The sequence below is a fragment of the Oncorhynchus mykiss genome, chromosome 4 (genome assembly GCF_057628025.1).
Source record: "Oncorhynchus mykiss isolate SJ-2025 chromosome 4, ASM5762802v1, whole genome shotgun sequence".
Classification (NCBI taxonomy): domain Eukaryota; kingdom Metazoa; phylum Chordata; class Actinopteri; order Salmoniformes; family Salmonidae; genus Oncorhynchus; species Oncorhynchus mykiss.
In genome coordinates this window covers 35390450-35408149 of record NC_143025.1, presented here as the reverse complement: position 1 = coordinate 35408149, position 17700 = coordinate 35390450, and the positions used below count along the sequence as shown (strand labels likewise).

The following is a 17700-nucleotide window of genomic DNA, read 5'->3' as shown; positions in this document are numbered from 1 at the left end:
AAAATTTTACTGTAGGGTGTCAAAGAATATATTTAAAAGTTTACCCTATTCATCTATCACATCTACTTACACAGTATCTTTCCCATTTCATCTGTGTCTGGTGTCAGCTAGTTACTGGCTAGGTCTTCAGCCAGCATGGAACAATAGGGGGGAAAGGTTCATTGAATCGCATCACAAGAGACGTGACAAACAGGAGATGTATACAAATAGATTGATATCACTGATGAAATTTCAATGTTGTTTGAGTTGCTTTGGGTATCACCACATTAGCTTGAGATGATTTTACTGCAATACTGCATCCAAGTTGCTTGACATAGGCGTTTCAAAGAGCTGCCAGTCAAGGCGAGCTCATGAATATTAGCTCCCTGTCCACTCAGTCTGTCTTTTCATTCTTTCTGGTAGTTAGCCAGGAGAGAAAATGTACTTTTCAGCATGGCTGTTCAGGACCATTAACACTGTTCCGGTGTGTATATGGGTCCACAGACTCCACACTATCCGTCGTGATTCATAAAAATAAAATAAAAATTACTCTGGAGAATTTGCTGTGTCTATTCATGTACTATTGCAACCCTATTGTTGTTCTTTGAAGATAAGTCACTTTCATTAGTGACTTCATTAGGTAAAATCACATTAGGCTGGGTAATAAACTGATGTTGTCTACATCCCAAATGGCACCCTATTCCCTACGTAGTGTGCTACTTTTCATCAGAGCAAAAAAGTTATGCACTTTATAGGGATTAGGGCGCCATTTGGTGATGCAACCCTATTGTTGTGTAAGGTTGGCCTTTGTTAATCTAGCCGTTCAGGCAGCACTCCTAAATTCAACAGAAATAGACACAAATTCCCTGTGGAAGAGCAAAACATACACATTAGACTCCAGCCTCTCCTGGCGTCTCCTGTTTCTCTCTACAGAGATAAGATAGAATATCGGTTAGACTGGTGTTATGCAGTCATAGCCAACGCCACAGCTCTCTAACTTGTCTAAGCCACAGCTCTGATCTAACTTGCAGACGAAATGGTTGGGTTGGACTATCCCTCCTGGTTGAAGGCAATAAAAGCTTTGGTAGCTCACCAACACTTCTGGCTCATTACAAAAAAGGTATAGTTACAATGAAATGGTAACCATGGCAAAACCTATTTCCACCCATGCACAAACACAAACCACGCACATACACGTGATCAGTCTGAAAGAGTTATGATGGTCAGCAATCTGTTCCAAGAATACTGTTCTGTTGTTTCTCGTTCTTGACCTTTTCCACACAAATATCCTGCTAGAATCCACCCAGGAAGTCACCAGACCTGGGTTCAAACACTATTCAAAATCATTCCAAACACTTTATATGTGCTTCATTGAGCTTGCCTGGCTTAATGGATGAATATAAGATAAAAAAAAAAAAAACTGTAACAGCCACCTACCTGGCATTCCAGGCAGGATAGAACAAACTCTGAAAGAATTTGAAAGGTTTCGAATACTAGTTGAACCCAGCTCAAAGCACAAAGATGACTCAGATCCATCAGTTAAATTGAACATGTTTACCTGCACACTCCTATAAACATGTACTGTTTGTTGATGCCACCTATGAGAAGGGGAATAGTTTACAGCTCTCAAACGTGGGACAAGAAAAAGCTGAGATGATCTTTCTGATGAGGCGTATCCACTACTGGAACACATGGATGGGTGGGTGGAGGACATATACATACAAACATACTATATCTAAACAACATGACATTAGAAAACAACACTTAGAATTTGCTGTTTTGCAATATCAAATAGATGCTTTGTAAATGCCCCAAAAAACGTTTTCTAGGGAAGACAGTAGATTTTATATTAAATTAAACAAGTTGTATGCATTTCATGTAATTACATGGGACAGACTCAGGTGATACAGTTTTTTAGAATCTGTTTTATTTCGTTTGTCAAACCATGACGCATGATGATCCATAGTGTAGTCTGTGTATGAGCGATGAGAAATACATAATACATAAGTGCTTTGGCTTCCGCATACGTTGTTAGCCGGTTTTGTAATTTTATCAGTAACTTACTGTATTAATCAACAGTATAATACTGTATAAACTGAATACAGTAGATTATCATTGATTGCACCGTAAAATACCATACATTTGTGTTACAGCACACTGTAAGACCTTCCTGTAATTTCAACAGTAAAACACTGCATAACGCACAGTAAAATGCTGAAAAATGTTTTACAGTATTAATTATGACGCATTGTAGAAAATGTTGTGGGTGGGAGAGTCTCTAGCTCCTTAACATATTTTAAGGTATGCCTTGTAAGAGGCTATACTGTATTTGTTTCACCCGTGAGTGAGAAAGCTGTACCCCCACAGAATGCGTTAATATACTCTATTTTAGGAATTCTACAACCCTTGTCCTGAAACAGGAATTCTACAGTACCTTACTAGCTAATTGCTGCCCATTAATTAACTGTAATTCAGAACACAGTACCAATACGGAATCTTTGGAGCACCAACAACCTTCTGAACACCAGTGGGTGTGTGGTATTGTTGTTTCTCACTCAATAACATTTTGAGGCATGTCTTGTAAGAGCCTAAATTTGTTGCACCTGTCAGTGAGAGTGATGTACCAATTTAAGTGATATGAAGTAGAGGTTCCATAACAATTAAATGTACGTAGGGGACAGATCGGTGTGGATGCAAGTCTCAAACCTTTAATGGTTGAGTGGCTAGCCATGTCATTTGATTTTCCCTGTAGTCACTGTCAGTTTAGAAGCCTTTGTTAAGGCTTCAAAATTGGAAGTTCTTTAAAAACACAAAATATCAGTTAGTATGCTGTAATATATCATTCAATATTCACTATTAGCAATTGCTGAATTTCTTTTCAATATAATTCCACAATAAAGTACTGTATTTCTGTTTTGCTATACATTTACTGCATCATACATTAACTTATGGTGCTTTGTGGAGAAATATTGTGGGAGGAAAGAATCGCTGGCTCATTGACATATTTTAAGTTCCTATATTTGCTGCACCCATTAGAGTCCTGTACCAATTTAAGTTATATTTGGTAGTAATTCCCTAACAATTAAATGCATATAGGAAAGAGATTGGAGTGGTAGTGGGTCTTAAACTTTTAAATTGTTGAATATTTAACCATGTCCATTTGCTCTGTTTTGATCTTTAATCACAGCCAGTTTGGAAGCCTTTGTTTAAGCCTCTAGAAGTGTACGCGATCTAAAACACCTGGTATTCATTAATACGCTGTAATATGCACTTTTACTGTATTGTACTGTTTCATTGCTCTGGCATCAAATTATGGTGAATATCTCAGTATTGTATTAGCACTATCCAGAGATAGTTAGGTATATCTTGTTGTAATTACAATTATTTTGAAGACCAATGTGTCCTTAACTACAACAGCCTGGGTTGAATGCACTGACTGAATAATGGCGCCGGAGGGGATGACTGCTGTTTTACAGGTTTCTAACCAACTGTGCTATTTTGTGTGTTTTTTTTTCGCATTGTTTATAACTTATTTTATACATAATGTTGCTGCTACTGTCTCTTATGACTGAAAAGAGCTTCTGAATATCAGAACAGTGGTTATTCACCTCGAACTGGTCAAAGATGTTTTCTTTAATGAGTCCGACGGAAAGGATATACTGCTTCTCCGAGACCAGGCCCAAATCAACGTCATTCGTGTGAAGAAAAGACGTCAATACAGGGGGCGGAGATCGGGGTGCCATGTGAGAATTCGTTGGCGAGTGGGTAACCCGCTTCTACCATCCGTTCTATTGGCCAACGTGCAATGACCAACTTGTGTTTCACGAGTCGTGGCTGAATAAGATAATATTCAGATAATATACAGGTGGCTGGGTTTTCCGTGCATCGGCAGGAAAGAACAGCTACATCTGGTAAGACGAGGGGTGGGGGTATGTGTCTATTTGTCAATAACAGCTGGTGCGCGATGTCTAATATTAAGGAAATCTCAAGGTATTGCTTGCCTGAGGTAGAGTACCTAATGATAAGCTGTAAACCATATGATCTAACAAGAGAGAATTAATCTATGTTTTTCATAACTGTCTATTTACCACCACAAGACCGAACTCAATGAGCTGTATAAAGCCAAAAGCAAACAAGAAAATGCTCATCCAGAAGCGGCACTCCTAGTGTCCGGGGACTTAAAGACAGGCAAACTTAAATCCATTTTACCTCATTTCTACCAGCATATCACATGCAACCAGAGAAAAACAACTCTAGACCACCTTTACTTCACACACAGAGACACATACAAAGCTCTCCCTCACCCTCCATTTGGCAAATCTGACCATAATTCTCTCCCCGATTCTTGCTTACAAGCAAAAACTATAGCAGGAAGTACCAGTGACTCACTCAATACGGACATGGTCAGATGACGCGGATGCTACGCTATAGGACAATTTTGCTAGCACAGACTGGAATATGTTTCGGGATTCATCCAATGGCATTGGAGTATACCATCTCAATCACCGGCTTCATCAATAAGAGCATCGATGACGTCGTCCCCACAGTGACTGTATGTACATATCCCAACCAGAAGCCATGGATTATGCATCGAGCTAATGTCTAGAGCTGCCGCTTTCAAGGAGCGGGACACTAATCCAGGCGCTTATAATATAATATTATCCTTCTATTCCCTCAGACGCATCATCAAACAGGCAAAGCATCAATCCTACTACATTGGCTCTGACGCTCGTCAGATGTGGCAGGGCTTGCAAACTATTACGGACTACAAAGGGAAACCCAGCTGCGAGCTGTCCAGTGACGCGAGCCTACCAGATGAACTAAATGCCTCGGGGCGGCAGGGTAGCCTAGTGGTAGAGTGTTGGGCTAGTAACCGAAAGGTTACAAGTTCGAATCGCCGAGCTGACAAGGTACAAATCTGTCATTCTGCCCCTGAACAAGGCAGTTAACCCACTGTTCCTAGGCTGTCATTGAAAATAAGAATTTGTTCTTAACTGAATTGCTTAGTTAAAATAAGGTGAAATAAAAAAAGAAACGCTTACTTTGAGGCAAGCAACACTGAAGCATGCATGAGAGCACCAGCTGTTCTGGACGACTGTGTGACCAGGCTCTTCATAACCGATATGAGCAAGACCTTTAAACAGGTCAATATTCACAAGACCTCTGAGCCAGACAGATGACTGAGACTTGTACTGCAGGCATGCTCACTGACATTTTCAACCTCTCCCAGACCGAGTCTATAATACCTACATGTTTCAGGCAAACCACCATAGTCCCTGTGCCCAAAAAAGCGAAGGTAACCTGCCTAAATGACTACCTCCCCATAGCACTCACATCGGTAGCCATGAAGTGCTTTGAAAGGCTGGGCATGGCTCACATCAACACCATTAACCCAGACATCTTAGACCCACTGCAATTCACATACCACCCCAAAAGATCCACAGATAATGCAATATCAGTCGCACTCCACACTGCCCTTTCCCACCTGGACAAAAAAAACACCTATGTGAGAATGCTGTTCATTGATTACAGCTCAGCGTTCAACACCAAAGTGCGCAAAAAGATCATCACTAAGCTAAGGACCCTGGGACTAAATACCTCCCTCTGCAATTGGATCAATGACTTCTTGATGGGCCACCCCCAGGTGGTAAGTGTCAGCAACAGCACATCTGCCACACTGTCCCCTCCTGTACTCCCTGTTCACCCATGACTGCGTGGCCAAGCACGGTAACGATGAGACAGCCTATAGGGAGGAGGTCAGAGACCTGGCAGTGTGGTGCCAGGAAAACAACCTCTCCCTCAACGTGAGCAAGATAAAGGAGCTGATCGTCAGTTACAGGAAAAGGAGGGCCGAAAACGCCCCCATTACCATCGACAGGGCTGTAGTGGAGCGGATCAAGAGTTTTAAGTTCTTTCTGTCCACATCACCAACAAAATATCATGGTCCAATCACACCGAGACAGTCCTGAAGAGGGCACACCAACACCAACGGCAGACTGGCCGTCGGGAGCACCGGGACATTTTCCGGTGCCCTGAGGGTTGTTTTGGCCTACCGGGAATAGTCAACTTGACCAGCGATAATATTGCAAGCAGGAATGAGTTGACGGAGAATCCACGCATCAGGCGCGACTCTCACTCTCTCGTTGCAGTGTCCCCGATCGATGGTGCGGCGCCAAAAATGACAGAAATCAGGTGTCTCCGCGACGCACATAGCAACCATCTATCTGCTTCGCACAGCAAAATGGATGGTCAGAAAAGGGAAGGTGGAGCAGAGAGGGAGAGAATAAAAAAGAGGAAGGCCCTTGCCACAGACGCAGCTAAATGCTGCAAAATAAGTGACATGTTCGTCAGTAAGGGACCAGGTCAGTCAAAAACACTAGCTAAAACACCCACACGACACCCAGCATGGCTAGCTAAGTAGCCTAGCTAATAATAGTGACACAACAGCCGATAGGCTAAACAGTTTGCACGTCTTACGTTTTCGTGGAGAAATTATATCATAGCAATGAGTGCAACATAGCGATCATAATATGACATTGAAGGCAACTAGTAAAAAATAGTAAACCTAGACTATGGACATGCCAGCATTCGGTCATGACTCATGCCACATAAGCTAAGGAAAGTGCACATACACTGTACAGCGAAACAGGCTACAGTAATTTAACCATAATAAATCCATGAACGTAACACAGTAGCCTGTGTGACACAACACAGACAATGACAAAGTCCATTAGAGCCATTAGTACCAGCATTACAAGTTACTATAATAATATACAGCTCTGGGAAAAATTAAGAGGCCACTCCAAATTAAGAGACCGCTCTTAATTTTTTCCAGAGCTGTATTACACTAATGATCGTGTCTATGATAATAGAGTATTTTCTTTGCAAAGGTGGAGAAGGAAGCAGCAGCACTAGGGCTTCAGGTGCTCCTGCAGAACTGGAGATGGTGTTCAGTTCAGAGTCAGACTCCGAGCAGGAACCTTCAGGTACAACTAAAGAGCACAAACCCTAAACATGTAGGCTATGATTTCAGATTAATATGTGCTTTATTTATGAGATTATAAGTAGGACTGTAATCGGGGGGCATACAATCGATGACTGCACAAGTAATACAAGTTTAAATTGAGGTTATTTACAATGTTAATCTCATTCTGCAGAGCAGCCAGATGTGCAGAGAGAGAGAGAGAGAGATTCAGAGCCCAGTACAGGGAAATAGAAAGGGACAGTGAAAGCACTGAAAATCCATTTGATTGTTTTGCCCGTCCTCAGTCCAAGGATTTTGACTTATATTTTCAGTATCACCCAAAACAAACCCCTCAATGAGTCATTCCCAATGTATTCCACTCCAAAGATAGCACAAACAGAAAATGGATGTAATAACAGTAGCGAGGTAATAAAAGTAGCGAGGCTACATATAGACACAGGTTAGTCAGGCTGATTGAGGTAGTATGTACATGTAGATATGGTTAAGGTGACTATACATATATGATGAACAGAGAGTAGCAGTAGCGTAAAAGAGGGGTTGGGGGACACACACACACACAATGCAAATAGTCCGGGTAACCATTTGATTACTGTTGAGAAGCCTTTTTGTCCTAGACTTGGCACTCCGGTACCGCTTTCCATGCGGAATTAGAGAGAACAGTCTATGACTGAGGTGGCTGGGGTCTTTGACAATTATTAGGGCCTTTCTCTGACACCGCCTGGTGTAGAGGTCCTGGATGGCAGGCAGCTTAGCCCCAGTGATGTACTGGGGCCATTCGCACTACCCTCTGTAGTGCCTTGCGGTCGGAAACCGAGCAATTGCCGTACCAGGATGCTCTCGATGTTGCAGCTGTAGAACCTTTTGAGGATCTCAGGACCCATGCCAAATATTTTTTGTTTCCTGAGGGGGAATAGGCTTTTTCGTGCCCTCTTCACGACTGTCTTGGTGTGTTTGGACCATTCTAGTTTGTTGTTGATGTGGACATCAAGGAACTTGAAGCTCTCAACCTGCTCCACTACTGCCCCGGTCTTCTTTTTCCTGTAGTCCACAATCATCTCCTTAGTCTTGGTTACGTTGAGGGATAGGTTGTTATTCTGGCACCACCCGGCCAGGTCTCTGACCTCCTCCCTATAGATTGCATCATCTGTGGATCTGTTTGGGCGGTATGCAAATTGGAGTGTGTCTAGGGTTTCTGGGATAATGGTGGTGATGTGAGCCATGCCTTTCAAAGCACTTCATGGCTACGGACGTGAGTGGCATGGGTCTGTAGTCATTTAGGAAGGTTGCCTTTGTGTTCTTGGGCACAGGGACTATAGTGGTCTGCTTGAAACATGTTGGTATTACAGAATTAATCAGGGACATGCTGAAAATGTCAGTGAAGACACCTGCCAGTTGGTCAGCACATGCCCAGAGCACACGTCCTGGTTATACGTCTGGCCATGCAGCCTTGTGTTTGATGACCTGTTTAATAGTCTTACTCACGTCGACTATGGAGAGAGTGATCACACAGTCGTCCGGAACAGCTGGTGCTCTCATGCATGCCTTAGTGTTGCTTTCCTCGACACAAGCATAGAAGTGATTTAGCTCGTCTGGTAGGCTCGTGTCACTGGGCAGCTCGCGGCTGTGCTTCCCTTTGAAGTCTGTAATAGTTTGCAAGCCCTGCCACATAAGACGAGCGATGGAGCCGGTGTAGTATGATTCAATTAAGATTGTATTGAAGCTTTGCCTGTTTGATGGTTCGTCGCAGGGCATAGCAGGATTTCTTGTAAGCTTCCGGGTTAGAGCCCCACATCTTGAAATCGGAAGCTCTACCCTATAGCTCAGTGCGAGTGTTGCCTGTAATCCATGGCTTCTGGTTGGGGTATGTACGTACAGTCACATATGGTGTTACTCACATGTAATCAACCTTGTTCTAACTGACAACATTGGGGTTGTTGTGGCAAGTGAATTCCTTTTCTCACTACTGAATGACATTGTAGTGTTCGTTCGAGATTCCTACAAGCGCATGAAGCTATGGGAGGAAACCAGTGAGGACAGGAGACACAGACGGCTTGATGTAATTGATGAAACACGCTGGTGGGCCAAAGACAAGGCCTTGAGGAAAGTATTTGGAAGCTTTGCAAAGCCTGACCATGCACTTTACACGGATGTGGTCATCACTATGGAAATAATGGAATAGAATGTAACAATAAAACCTGCAAGGCCCAAGGGTACAAGGATGCTCTCCCAAAGTATGAAACCATACTTACAGCTGAGGTTTTTCTCAGGATTTTTGAGCAGACGTCCCCTCTCTCTAAATACTTGCAAACAAGTGGCATGGATATTGTAACAGCACAGCACTTGGTTACGGGAATGGAGGATAACCTGAGAAAGTGTGACAAGACTTTGAGGGTGTGAAGAGGGCAGCAGACAACTTTTTTGAGTGGGCCAATGGCATCCTGGAGGAGTAGCAGGACTGTGATGCCGAAGCGCAGACTGCTCTCCCAGAGAAGAGAACAAAAAAAGAAGAGAAAGCCAGGTGAGTTGGCAGAAGATGAGCCCAAAATCAAGATCTACAATGTGGTATTGGACACTGTTGTTGAAAATATTCACCTCTGTTAATGCAGCAAATGCAGTGCTGTATACAGATGTCTCCTGCATGAATCTGAAGCATTTTCTCAGTTCAGAGAAAAGGGCCTTCCAAAGACAGCCATGAAGGAGCTCAGCAAATGCTTATTGGAATTTGATGAACATGCCACTGTTGAGTCATTGTAGGCTGAGCTGATCAACCTTGCACAACAGTGGGAAAGACTGAAACAGTCAGCATTGGAGGAGTACAACACCAGAGCCACCGCCAGTGATGAATAAGGAGAAGGCTTTGAGGATCCTGATCAAGGTGTGGAGTTGGTGAGCAGAAGTTGTTGCCTGATATGCTGCTATCTTCTCCTGTCTCAGTACAATCTGCTCACGGACGCATATCACATCATTGGTTTGGGCTACAAGTTCCTCCTCAACCTATCCATCACTCAGGTGGCTTGTGAGACGACATTCTCCACCCTGAAATTTGTGAAGAACCGCCTAAGAACCTCCCTCACTCAAGAGAACCTTTTGATGGCAACAGAGAAGGAGACTCTTATGGGACTTGACAAAGATGACATCATTGACAAGGTGGCAGAGAGCAGTGAGTTACTGTGCCGCCTACTGGTTTACTAGTGGTAATTTCTCACTGGTTACTCTGAAGTAGCTATGATATGACTCTTCCTTAACAGGCTGACAAGGGTGAAAGAAGATGTGCTGTGAGTTAAAGCTTTTGTATTGAGGCATGTTTTTGGACTTTCGTATATATACTTGCAGTTATGTAGCTAATGTTCAATTTCATTGACTCAGTGTATAGATGTGTCCATAAAGCAAACAACACAAAAATACATGAACATTGTAGTCTCCATTTTTTTGTAGAAGAGTGCTTTTCCCGACCTTTGTATTATACTTACTTACATTGTTGTAGCTTATGTTCAAGTTCAGTGAATGTGTGTGTGTGAAGTTTTTTGATACTTTTGATATGCTTGATGCTTGAATATAATCATTTGAACATTGGAGCTAACTCTGTATATCTCATTATCTTTTTAAAAAGTGTAGGCTAATTGTTTTGTGTGTCTAGCCTTGTACATTTGTATGTGCTATGATTGGTGTATTCCTAGTGAGTTTTTGAGGGTGCACCCATAGCCATGGCATACCTTGAAAACTCAGTGTTCAGATAGGCTACTTGTTGGTCAGTCCCAAATGTTTGTTTTTTGTAATGTGGATAACTTTCTTCCCAGATGAACACAGTGGCCAAATTTATAACTAGTTTGGTACCCGTTACATCAAAAAATAGGGTTAGCCTACAAAATGAGCGGTCTGGTGGTTTGCGTGAACAGGGTGGCTTGGGATGGAGTCAAATTCCCGGCCTGAATTATTGTTTCAGTCCGCCCCTGGCCAACACCTTTTCCCCCTCAGGAGACTGAAAAGATTTGGCATTGGTCCCCAGATCCTCAAAAAGTTCTACAGCTGCACCATTGAGAGCATCCGGCCGGTTGCATCCTCGCCTGGTATGGCAACTGCTCCGACCATAAAGGGCGGCGTAGCCTAGTGGTTAGAGCGTCGGACTAGTAACTGAAAGGTTTCAATATCAAATCCCTGAGCTGTCGTTCTGCCCCTGAACAAGGCAGTTAACCCACTGTTCCTAGGCCGTCACTGAAAATAAGAATTTGTTCTTAACTGACTTGCCTAGTTAAATAAAGGTCAAATACAAAAATACAGAGGGTAGAGTACATCACTGGGGCCAAGCTTCCTGACCTCCAAGACCTATATACTAGGCGGTGTCAGAGAAAAATTGTCAAAGACTCCAGTCACCCAAGTCATAGACTGTTCTTTCTGCTACTACATGGCAAGCAGTACCGGAGCGCCAAGTCTAGGTCCAAAAGGCTCCTTAACAGCTTCTACCCCCAAGCCATAAGACTGTTGAACAATTAATCAATTGGCCACACGGACTGTTTTTACACTGCTGCTACTCGCTGTTTATTATCTATGCATAGTCACTTTACCCCTACATGTACAAATGACCTCGACTAGCCTGTACCTCCGCACATTCCGGTACCCTCTGTATATAACCTCGTTATTGTTATTTTATTGTGTCACTTTTTATTACATTTTTTACTTGAGTTGATTTAGTAAATATTTTTAAAACTCCATTTCTTGAACAGCATTGTTGTTTAAGGGCTTGTAAGTAAGCATTTCACGATAAATTCGACACGTGACAAATAACATCTGATTTGATTTGACTGTAAATTGCTAAGGACAAGAACACACGCTAAATGACCAAAATGTAAATATCAAAATGAGAACTTGCAAAGAACACTGCGTAATATGTCGCTGCATGGGTAATTCCAGTAATATACTGTAAATTAGATTACAGTAACATTTTTGGTAGCGTAAAATGCATTACCGTAAAATAGATTACAGTAGCTGTACTGTAAAATTAATTACAGTAAATTATTGGCCACTTTCTTCCAGTAAGTTACTGTAATCCATTTTACTGTAATGTATTTTACTCTACCAAAAAGGTAGAAAATAAGACAATATGTAATTGATCAGAGAATGGCAGATAAGACACCACATCTTATTACTTAAAAAATGTAAATGAATTTGGGCAAAAACGAAGAAAATTATAATGTTTATACAACAACTGACAGTAGTCAGTAGTAACACTGAGTATGTTTGCGGGCCATGCAGAGGCCTGACATAAAGCATGCATCCCAAATGACACCCTATTCCCTAAAGGGCTGCAGGTAGCCTAGCAGTTAAGAGCATTCAGGTCGCTGATTCAGGTCGCTGAAGGCACTTAACCCTAATTGCTCCTGTAAGTCGGACTGGATAAGATTGTCTGTTTAATGATGTATAGGCTCCTGGCCAAAAGTAGTACAGTACATAGGCAATAGGGCAGGGCTCTCCAACTCTGTTCCTGGAGAGCCACCCTCCTGTTTGTTTGTTTCTCCAACTAACCTGATTCAGTTTATCAGCCAGCTAATTATTATAATCAGGTGTACTAGATTAGTGTTAGAGCAAAAACTTACAGGATGGTAGCTCCCCAGGAACAGAGTTGGAGAGCCCTGTAATTGGGTGTCAAGATAACAGCATTAAGACCAGAGCAACAGTTTGAAACGTGATCCAGGACAGTTCAGTGTTTGGGAACCACACTGATGGACTTAAGATCACACAAAGCCCAGTGTTTCTCACAGAGAACAGTAAAATAAAATATAGGCTCTTACAAATAATATATGTTTATCCAGTGAGGGGATTGATTGTTCACTCATCTTCTTTGCGTTGAAAAAAAAAACAGAGTAGAACAAAGTAATCTCTAAAGGTAAATAATTGTAATACATCGTAAAAGGTGGGAAGGAAGGAAGTTGAGCATCTCTGCTTCCTGATACAGTAGAACAGAATACGTATGCGCATTATTTGCTACCCCGGCGTCAACCATCCTATAATGACGAAGCCCAGATAAAGAGGGCACCGCAGCCATTACGAGATATGAAAATAAATAACAGTTTACGAACAGTAACAGCAGTTTCTGCGATGCGTATGTAGTGACGGAATATATTCAAGTATACTGTATGAGCAGAGGTATGCACTTCTTCCTCCTCCAAAGATATTCTCGGTCCATCTTTTCATAATACTGCATTGAGTCAGCAGTTTTAAGTTCCTCGGTGTCCACATCACTTGTCATGGACCAACAGCACCACCCCTCTTGTCAGCGTCTGTAATTCCTAAGGCGACTGAAGAAATTTGGCATGTCACCCCGGGTCCTCTCCAAATACTACCGATGCACCATCGAGAGTGCCCTGACCGGTTGCATTACGGCCTGGTACAGGAATCGCTCCATTCACGCCCACAAGGCCCTCCAGCGAGTGATGAAGACGGCCCACCACATCACTGGGACCGTGCTCCGACCCATCTAGGACATCTACTCGAAACGGTGCCTGAGGAAAGCTCCAAGCATCATCAAGGACCTCGCACACAAGTTGTTTACTCCCTTACCGTCAGGCAGACGGTATCGGAGCATGAGGTCTGATACCAACAGGCTCAGTGACAATTTGTATCTACCAGCCATCAGACTACTGAACACTTGAACTTGACTGACCACCTTCTCTGATTCTCGTTACCTTGGCACACCTTAGCGCGCGTACACACACACACACACACACACACACACACACATGCACACACAGGCACACACACATAACAGATGCTGCTTCCAGACATATTGTGATTGCTAAATACTGCACAATTTAAACACTTGCCCCCAAATCCCCTCTTGCCCAAAACCCACAGATTAATACTGGACTATAAATTGTGCCTTCCTGTATTATAGTTATACAAAAACAAGATTATATTCAACTGAGCCAATTACTTTATGTTCATATTCTTATCATTTATTATTTCTTATTGTTGTTGCATTGTCGAGAAAGAACTTGCAAGTAAGCATTTAGTTGGACGGTGTATACCATGTTTATCCCATACATATGACTAATAAAACTTCAAACTATTGTCACACTGCAGCAAATCATAAAATAGAACAGAATAACTCCGCGTTCAACAGAGTTCAAGTTCCCTTTGTTCTAGAGTATTCTAGAGTGTTGTGTATCTCTCCAATAAAGTCCAGTGAAGATGCCATCTACCACAGTTATCTTCCGTCAGAGATATAGGAACGCTTCAGAACCCTTCACCAGCCTTCTGTCCTGACAACAGTATGCCTCAGCCAGCGGTGAAGGTTAGTTTGAGGGGAACAGAGCAGGACGTCACAATGCTGCCCCTGTGTTTCTCCTCCATATCTCTCTGCGATCTGGGATTGGCTGGATGTTGTCATCAGCACCCCGAGCCACAGATCCCATGGGTCAAGTCCTGTATAACCCCGGCCTTCACCAGCTTAATCAGGAACTCCTTTTCTTTAGAAATGTTATGAGTCCAGGACTGTGAACAGGAGACAGGGAGGGAGGGGAGGAGAGGATAGGTGGGGAGAGAGGGAGGATGGAGAGACAGAAAGGACAGGGGGGTAGAGGACAGGAGATGCAGAGGAAACAATTAGGTACTTTACAGGGGATGGAGGTAAAAAGTAACATTCTTTGAAAATGGAGGCAGGGAGGATGACAAAGCTGTTGCGTCCACATACTATTACTTTACTTTCAACTTTTGATCACAGAGATTTTCTCAGTGGAGGCAAAGGCGAGAGGTACAATAGAAGACCGAAAGTAAACAGACCATTGAGGTTGACAGGGACACTATTGTGTCTTTTTAAAAGGAGCTTTCTACACTTACGGAGCTGCCCCTTAAATACAGCGGATGAGAGAGAGAGACAACACCACATGACTGTACAATGTGGTTCACCAATGGCTAAACCATTTTTTTACCGTGGGCTGTTGGATGCAAAAGATAAGAGAGAGAAAGAGAACTGATTTATTATTATGGCTCCACGAGCTAAATACGAAAACCATTCACTGCTCAAAACAGCAACGTCCATAGTGAAAGATCTGATGGAGATGCCGGTACATGACGGTAAATGATGATGGGAAAACTAGTGTCATTGCAGGCATGTTCAAAACCTTTTACTAACCACGACCACATCCTTTACAGGCACAACCTATCCCATACTTGCCTCTACTGAAACCAGTATAGCTGTTATCAAACAGTTGAAAGGCAATATCTATCGTGTGTCTGGTCTAAAACATCACCCTTTTGGGTTCCGTGTAGAACTCTCTGTAGAAAGGGTTTTACATGGAACCCAAAATGGTTCTACCTGGAAACAAAAGGGATCTACTGGGAACCAAAAGGCCTAAGAATCCCTTTCGGTTCAAGATATTACCTTTTTTTCTAATAACGCAGTGAATCCTTTAGGTATCATTAGAAAGAGCATATGATAAGTGTTTGAACAGTCTTAGCTGTTCAGTACATAGCTGTGTGTGTTTGCTCCATTCAGAGGCAGGATAGCCTGTTGGACCGAGCGGTTCTACTGGCACAGACCCAAAGGTCTTTGAGTGTGAGGCCCAGCGTTCATCTTGGAATGACAGCTTCACACGGGCCCTGGGTCACCCACAGAGAGAATAATGTACTACCACAGCTCTCATTATACATGGCAGGGGGGTGGGAGTGGTGCTGAGATGGTTTTGTGCCACTGCAAACTAAAACACAAGTTGACACAAGGAGAGTGCACACTGACATCTGGTTCAAAACAAATCTAATTGTATTGGTTACATGCACCAAATTTAACTGGTGTAAACTTTACATGGAAATGCAGAACACAAAAATAAAAATATTTGCTACATAAAAAAAGAAATAGTAACACAATTAAAACAATAACGAGGTAATATACAAGGAGTACCAGTATTGAGTCAATGGGCAGGGGTACTAGGTAGTTAATAGAGGTAATAGCGAGAAATTTCCAAGAAACTGAAGATCTTGTACAACGCTGAGTTGAAAAGAAAAAGCCATATCTCAGACTGGCCAATGAAAATATAATATTAAGATGGGCAAAAGAACACAGACACTGGACAGAGGAACTCTGCCTAGAAGCCCAGCATCCCGGAGTCGCCTCTTCACTGTTGACGTTGAGACTATTTAATGAAGCTGCCAGTTGAGGACTTATGAGGAGCCTGTTTCTCAAACTAGACACTCTAATGTACTTGTCCTCTTGCTCAGTTGTACACCGGGGCCTCCCACTCCTCTTTCTATTCTGGTTACAGCCAGTTTGCACTGTTCTGTGAAGGGAGTAGTACACAACGTTGTACGAGATCTTCCGTTTCTTGGCAATTTCACGCATTGGAATAGCCTTCATTTCTCGGAACAAGAATAGACTGATCAGTTTCAGAAAGTTATTTATTTTTGGCCATTTTGAGCCTGTAATCGAACCTACAAATACTAATGCTTCAGACACTTAACTAGTCTAAAGATGGCCAGTTTTATTGCTTCTTTAATCAGTACAACAACTTTCAGCTGTGCTAACATAATTGAAAAAGGGTTTTGTAATGATCAATTAGCCTTTTAAAATTATAAACTTGGATTAGCTAACACAACATGCCATTGGAACACAGGAGTGATGGTTGCTGATAATGGGCCTCTGTCAGCCTATGTAGATATTCCATAAAAATTTGGCCGTTTCCAGCTACAATAGTAATTTACAGCATTAACAGTGTCTACACTGTATTTCTGATCAATTTGATATTATTTTAATGGACAAAAAACATTTGAACGGTAATGTACATGTAGGTAGGGGTAAAAGTGACTAGGCAATCAGGATATATAATAAACAGACTAGCAGCAGCGTATGTGAAGATTGTGAAAGTGGGTCTATAAGTGGCATCAATATGCAAGTGTGTGTGTGTGTGTGTGTGTGTGTGTTTGTGTGTGTGTGGAGTGTTAGTGTAGTGGGAATGTGTGGGTAGAGTCTAGTGAGTGTGCATAGAGCCAGTGCAGGGGTGTCAGTGCAAAACAATTAAGATAAAGAATTAAATAATAAAGGGGATCAATGTAAATAGTCCAGGTAACCATTTGATTAACAGTTCATAAGTCTTATGGCTTGGGGTTACAAGCTGTTCAGGTACCTTTTGGTCCCAGACTTGGTGCTCCGGTATCGCTTGCCATGCGGTAGCAGAGAGAACAGTCTATGACTTGAGTGGCTGGAGTATTTGACCATTTTTAGGGCCTTGCTCTGACACTGCCTGGTATAGAGGTCCTGGCATTGTCGTGCCCTCATCATGACTGTGTTGGTGTGTTTGGATGATGATAGGTCCTTAGTGATGTGGACACTCCACTACAGCCCCTTTGATGTGAATGGGGGCGTGTTCAGCCCTCCATTTCTTGTAGTCCACGAAAAGCTTATTTGTCTTGCCCATATTGAGGGAGTGGTCTGCCTGGTTTCTGACCTCCTTGCTGTAGGCTGTTTCATTAGCCTCAGTGATCAGGCCTATCACTGTCGTGTTGTCGGCAAACTTAATGACGGTGTTGGAGTCATGCACGGCCACGCAGTTTGGGTGTACAGGGACTACACGAGGGGAATCAGCACGCACCCCTGAAGGGCCCCCCTTACCAACTAGGGGCGGCCCGTCAGGAAGTCCAGGATACAGTTGCAGAATGAGATGTTCAGTCCCAGGTTCCTTAGCTTAGCGATGAGCTTGGAGGGCACTATGTTGTTGAATGCTGAGCTGTAATCAATGAACAGCATTCTC

At 42.7% G+C, this 17700-nt stretch overlaps 1 protein-coding gene across 30 annotated transcripts in view; it reads right to left on the bottom strand.

The window, feature by feature from the left end:
- The window catches only part of LOC110521738 (CMP-N-acetylneuraminate-beta-1,4-galactoside alpha-2,3-sialyltransferase), a 112918-nt gene that overhangs the window by 6879 nt on the left and 88339 nt on the right, over nucleotides 1-17700 (bottom strand). For 25 of the 30 annotated variants that reach the window (XR_016495223.1, XR_016495215.1, XR_002473195.3 and 22 more), the window contains one exon: nucleotides 13893-14452. The exons of the other annotated variants lie outside the window; for them this stretch is intronic. Coding sequence is in view for 7 of the 25 variants with exons in the window: in XM_021599561.3 (XP_021455236.2) it covers nucleotides 14348-14452 (105 nt within the window). In the remaining 18 variants the exon portion in view is untranslated. Of the gene's footprint in view, nucleotides 1-13892; nucleotides 14453-17700 lie in introns of those variants that run through there. 30 annotated transcript variants of the gene reach the window in all.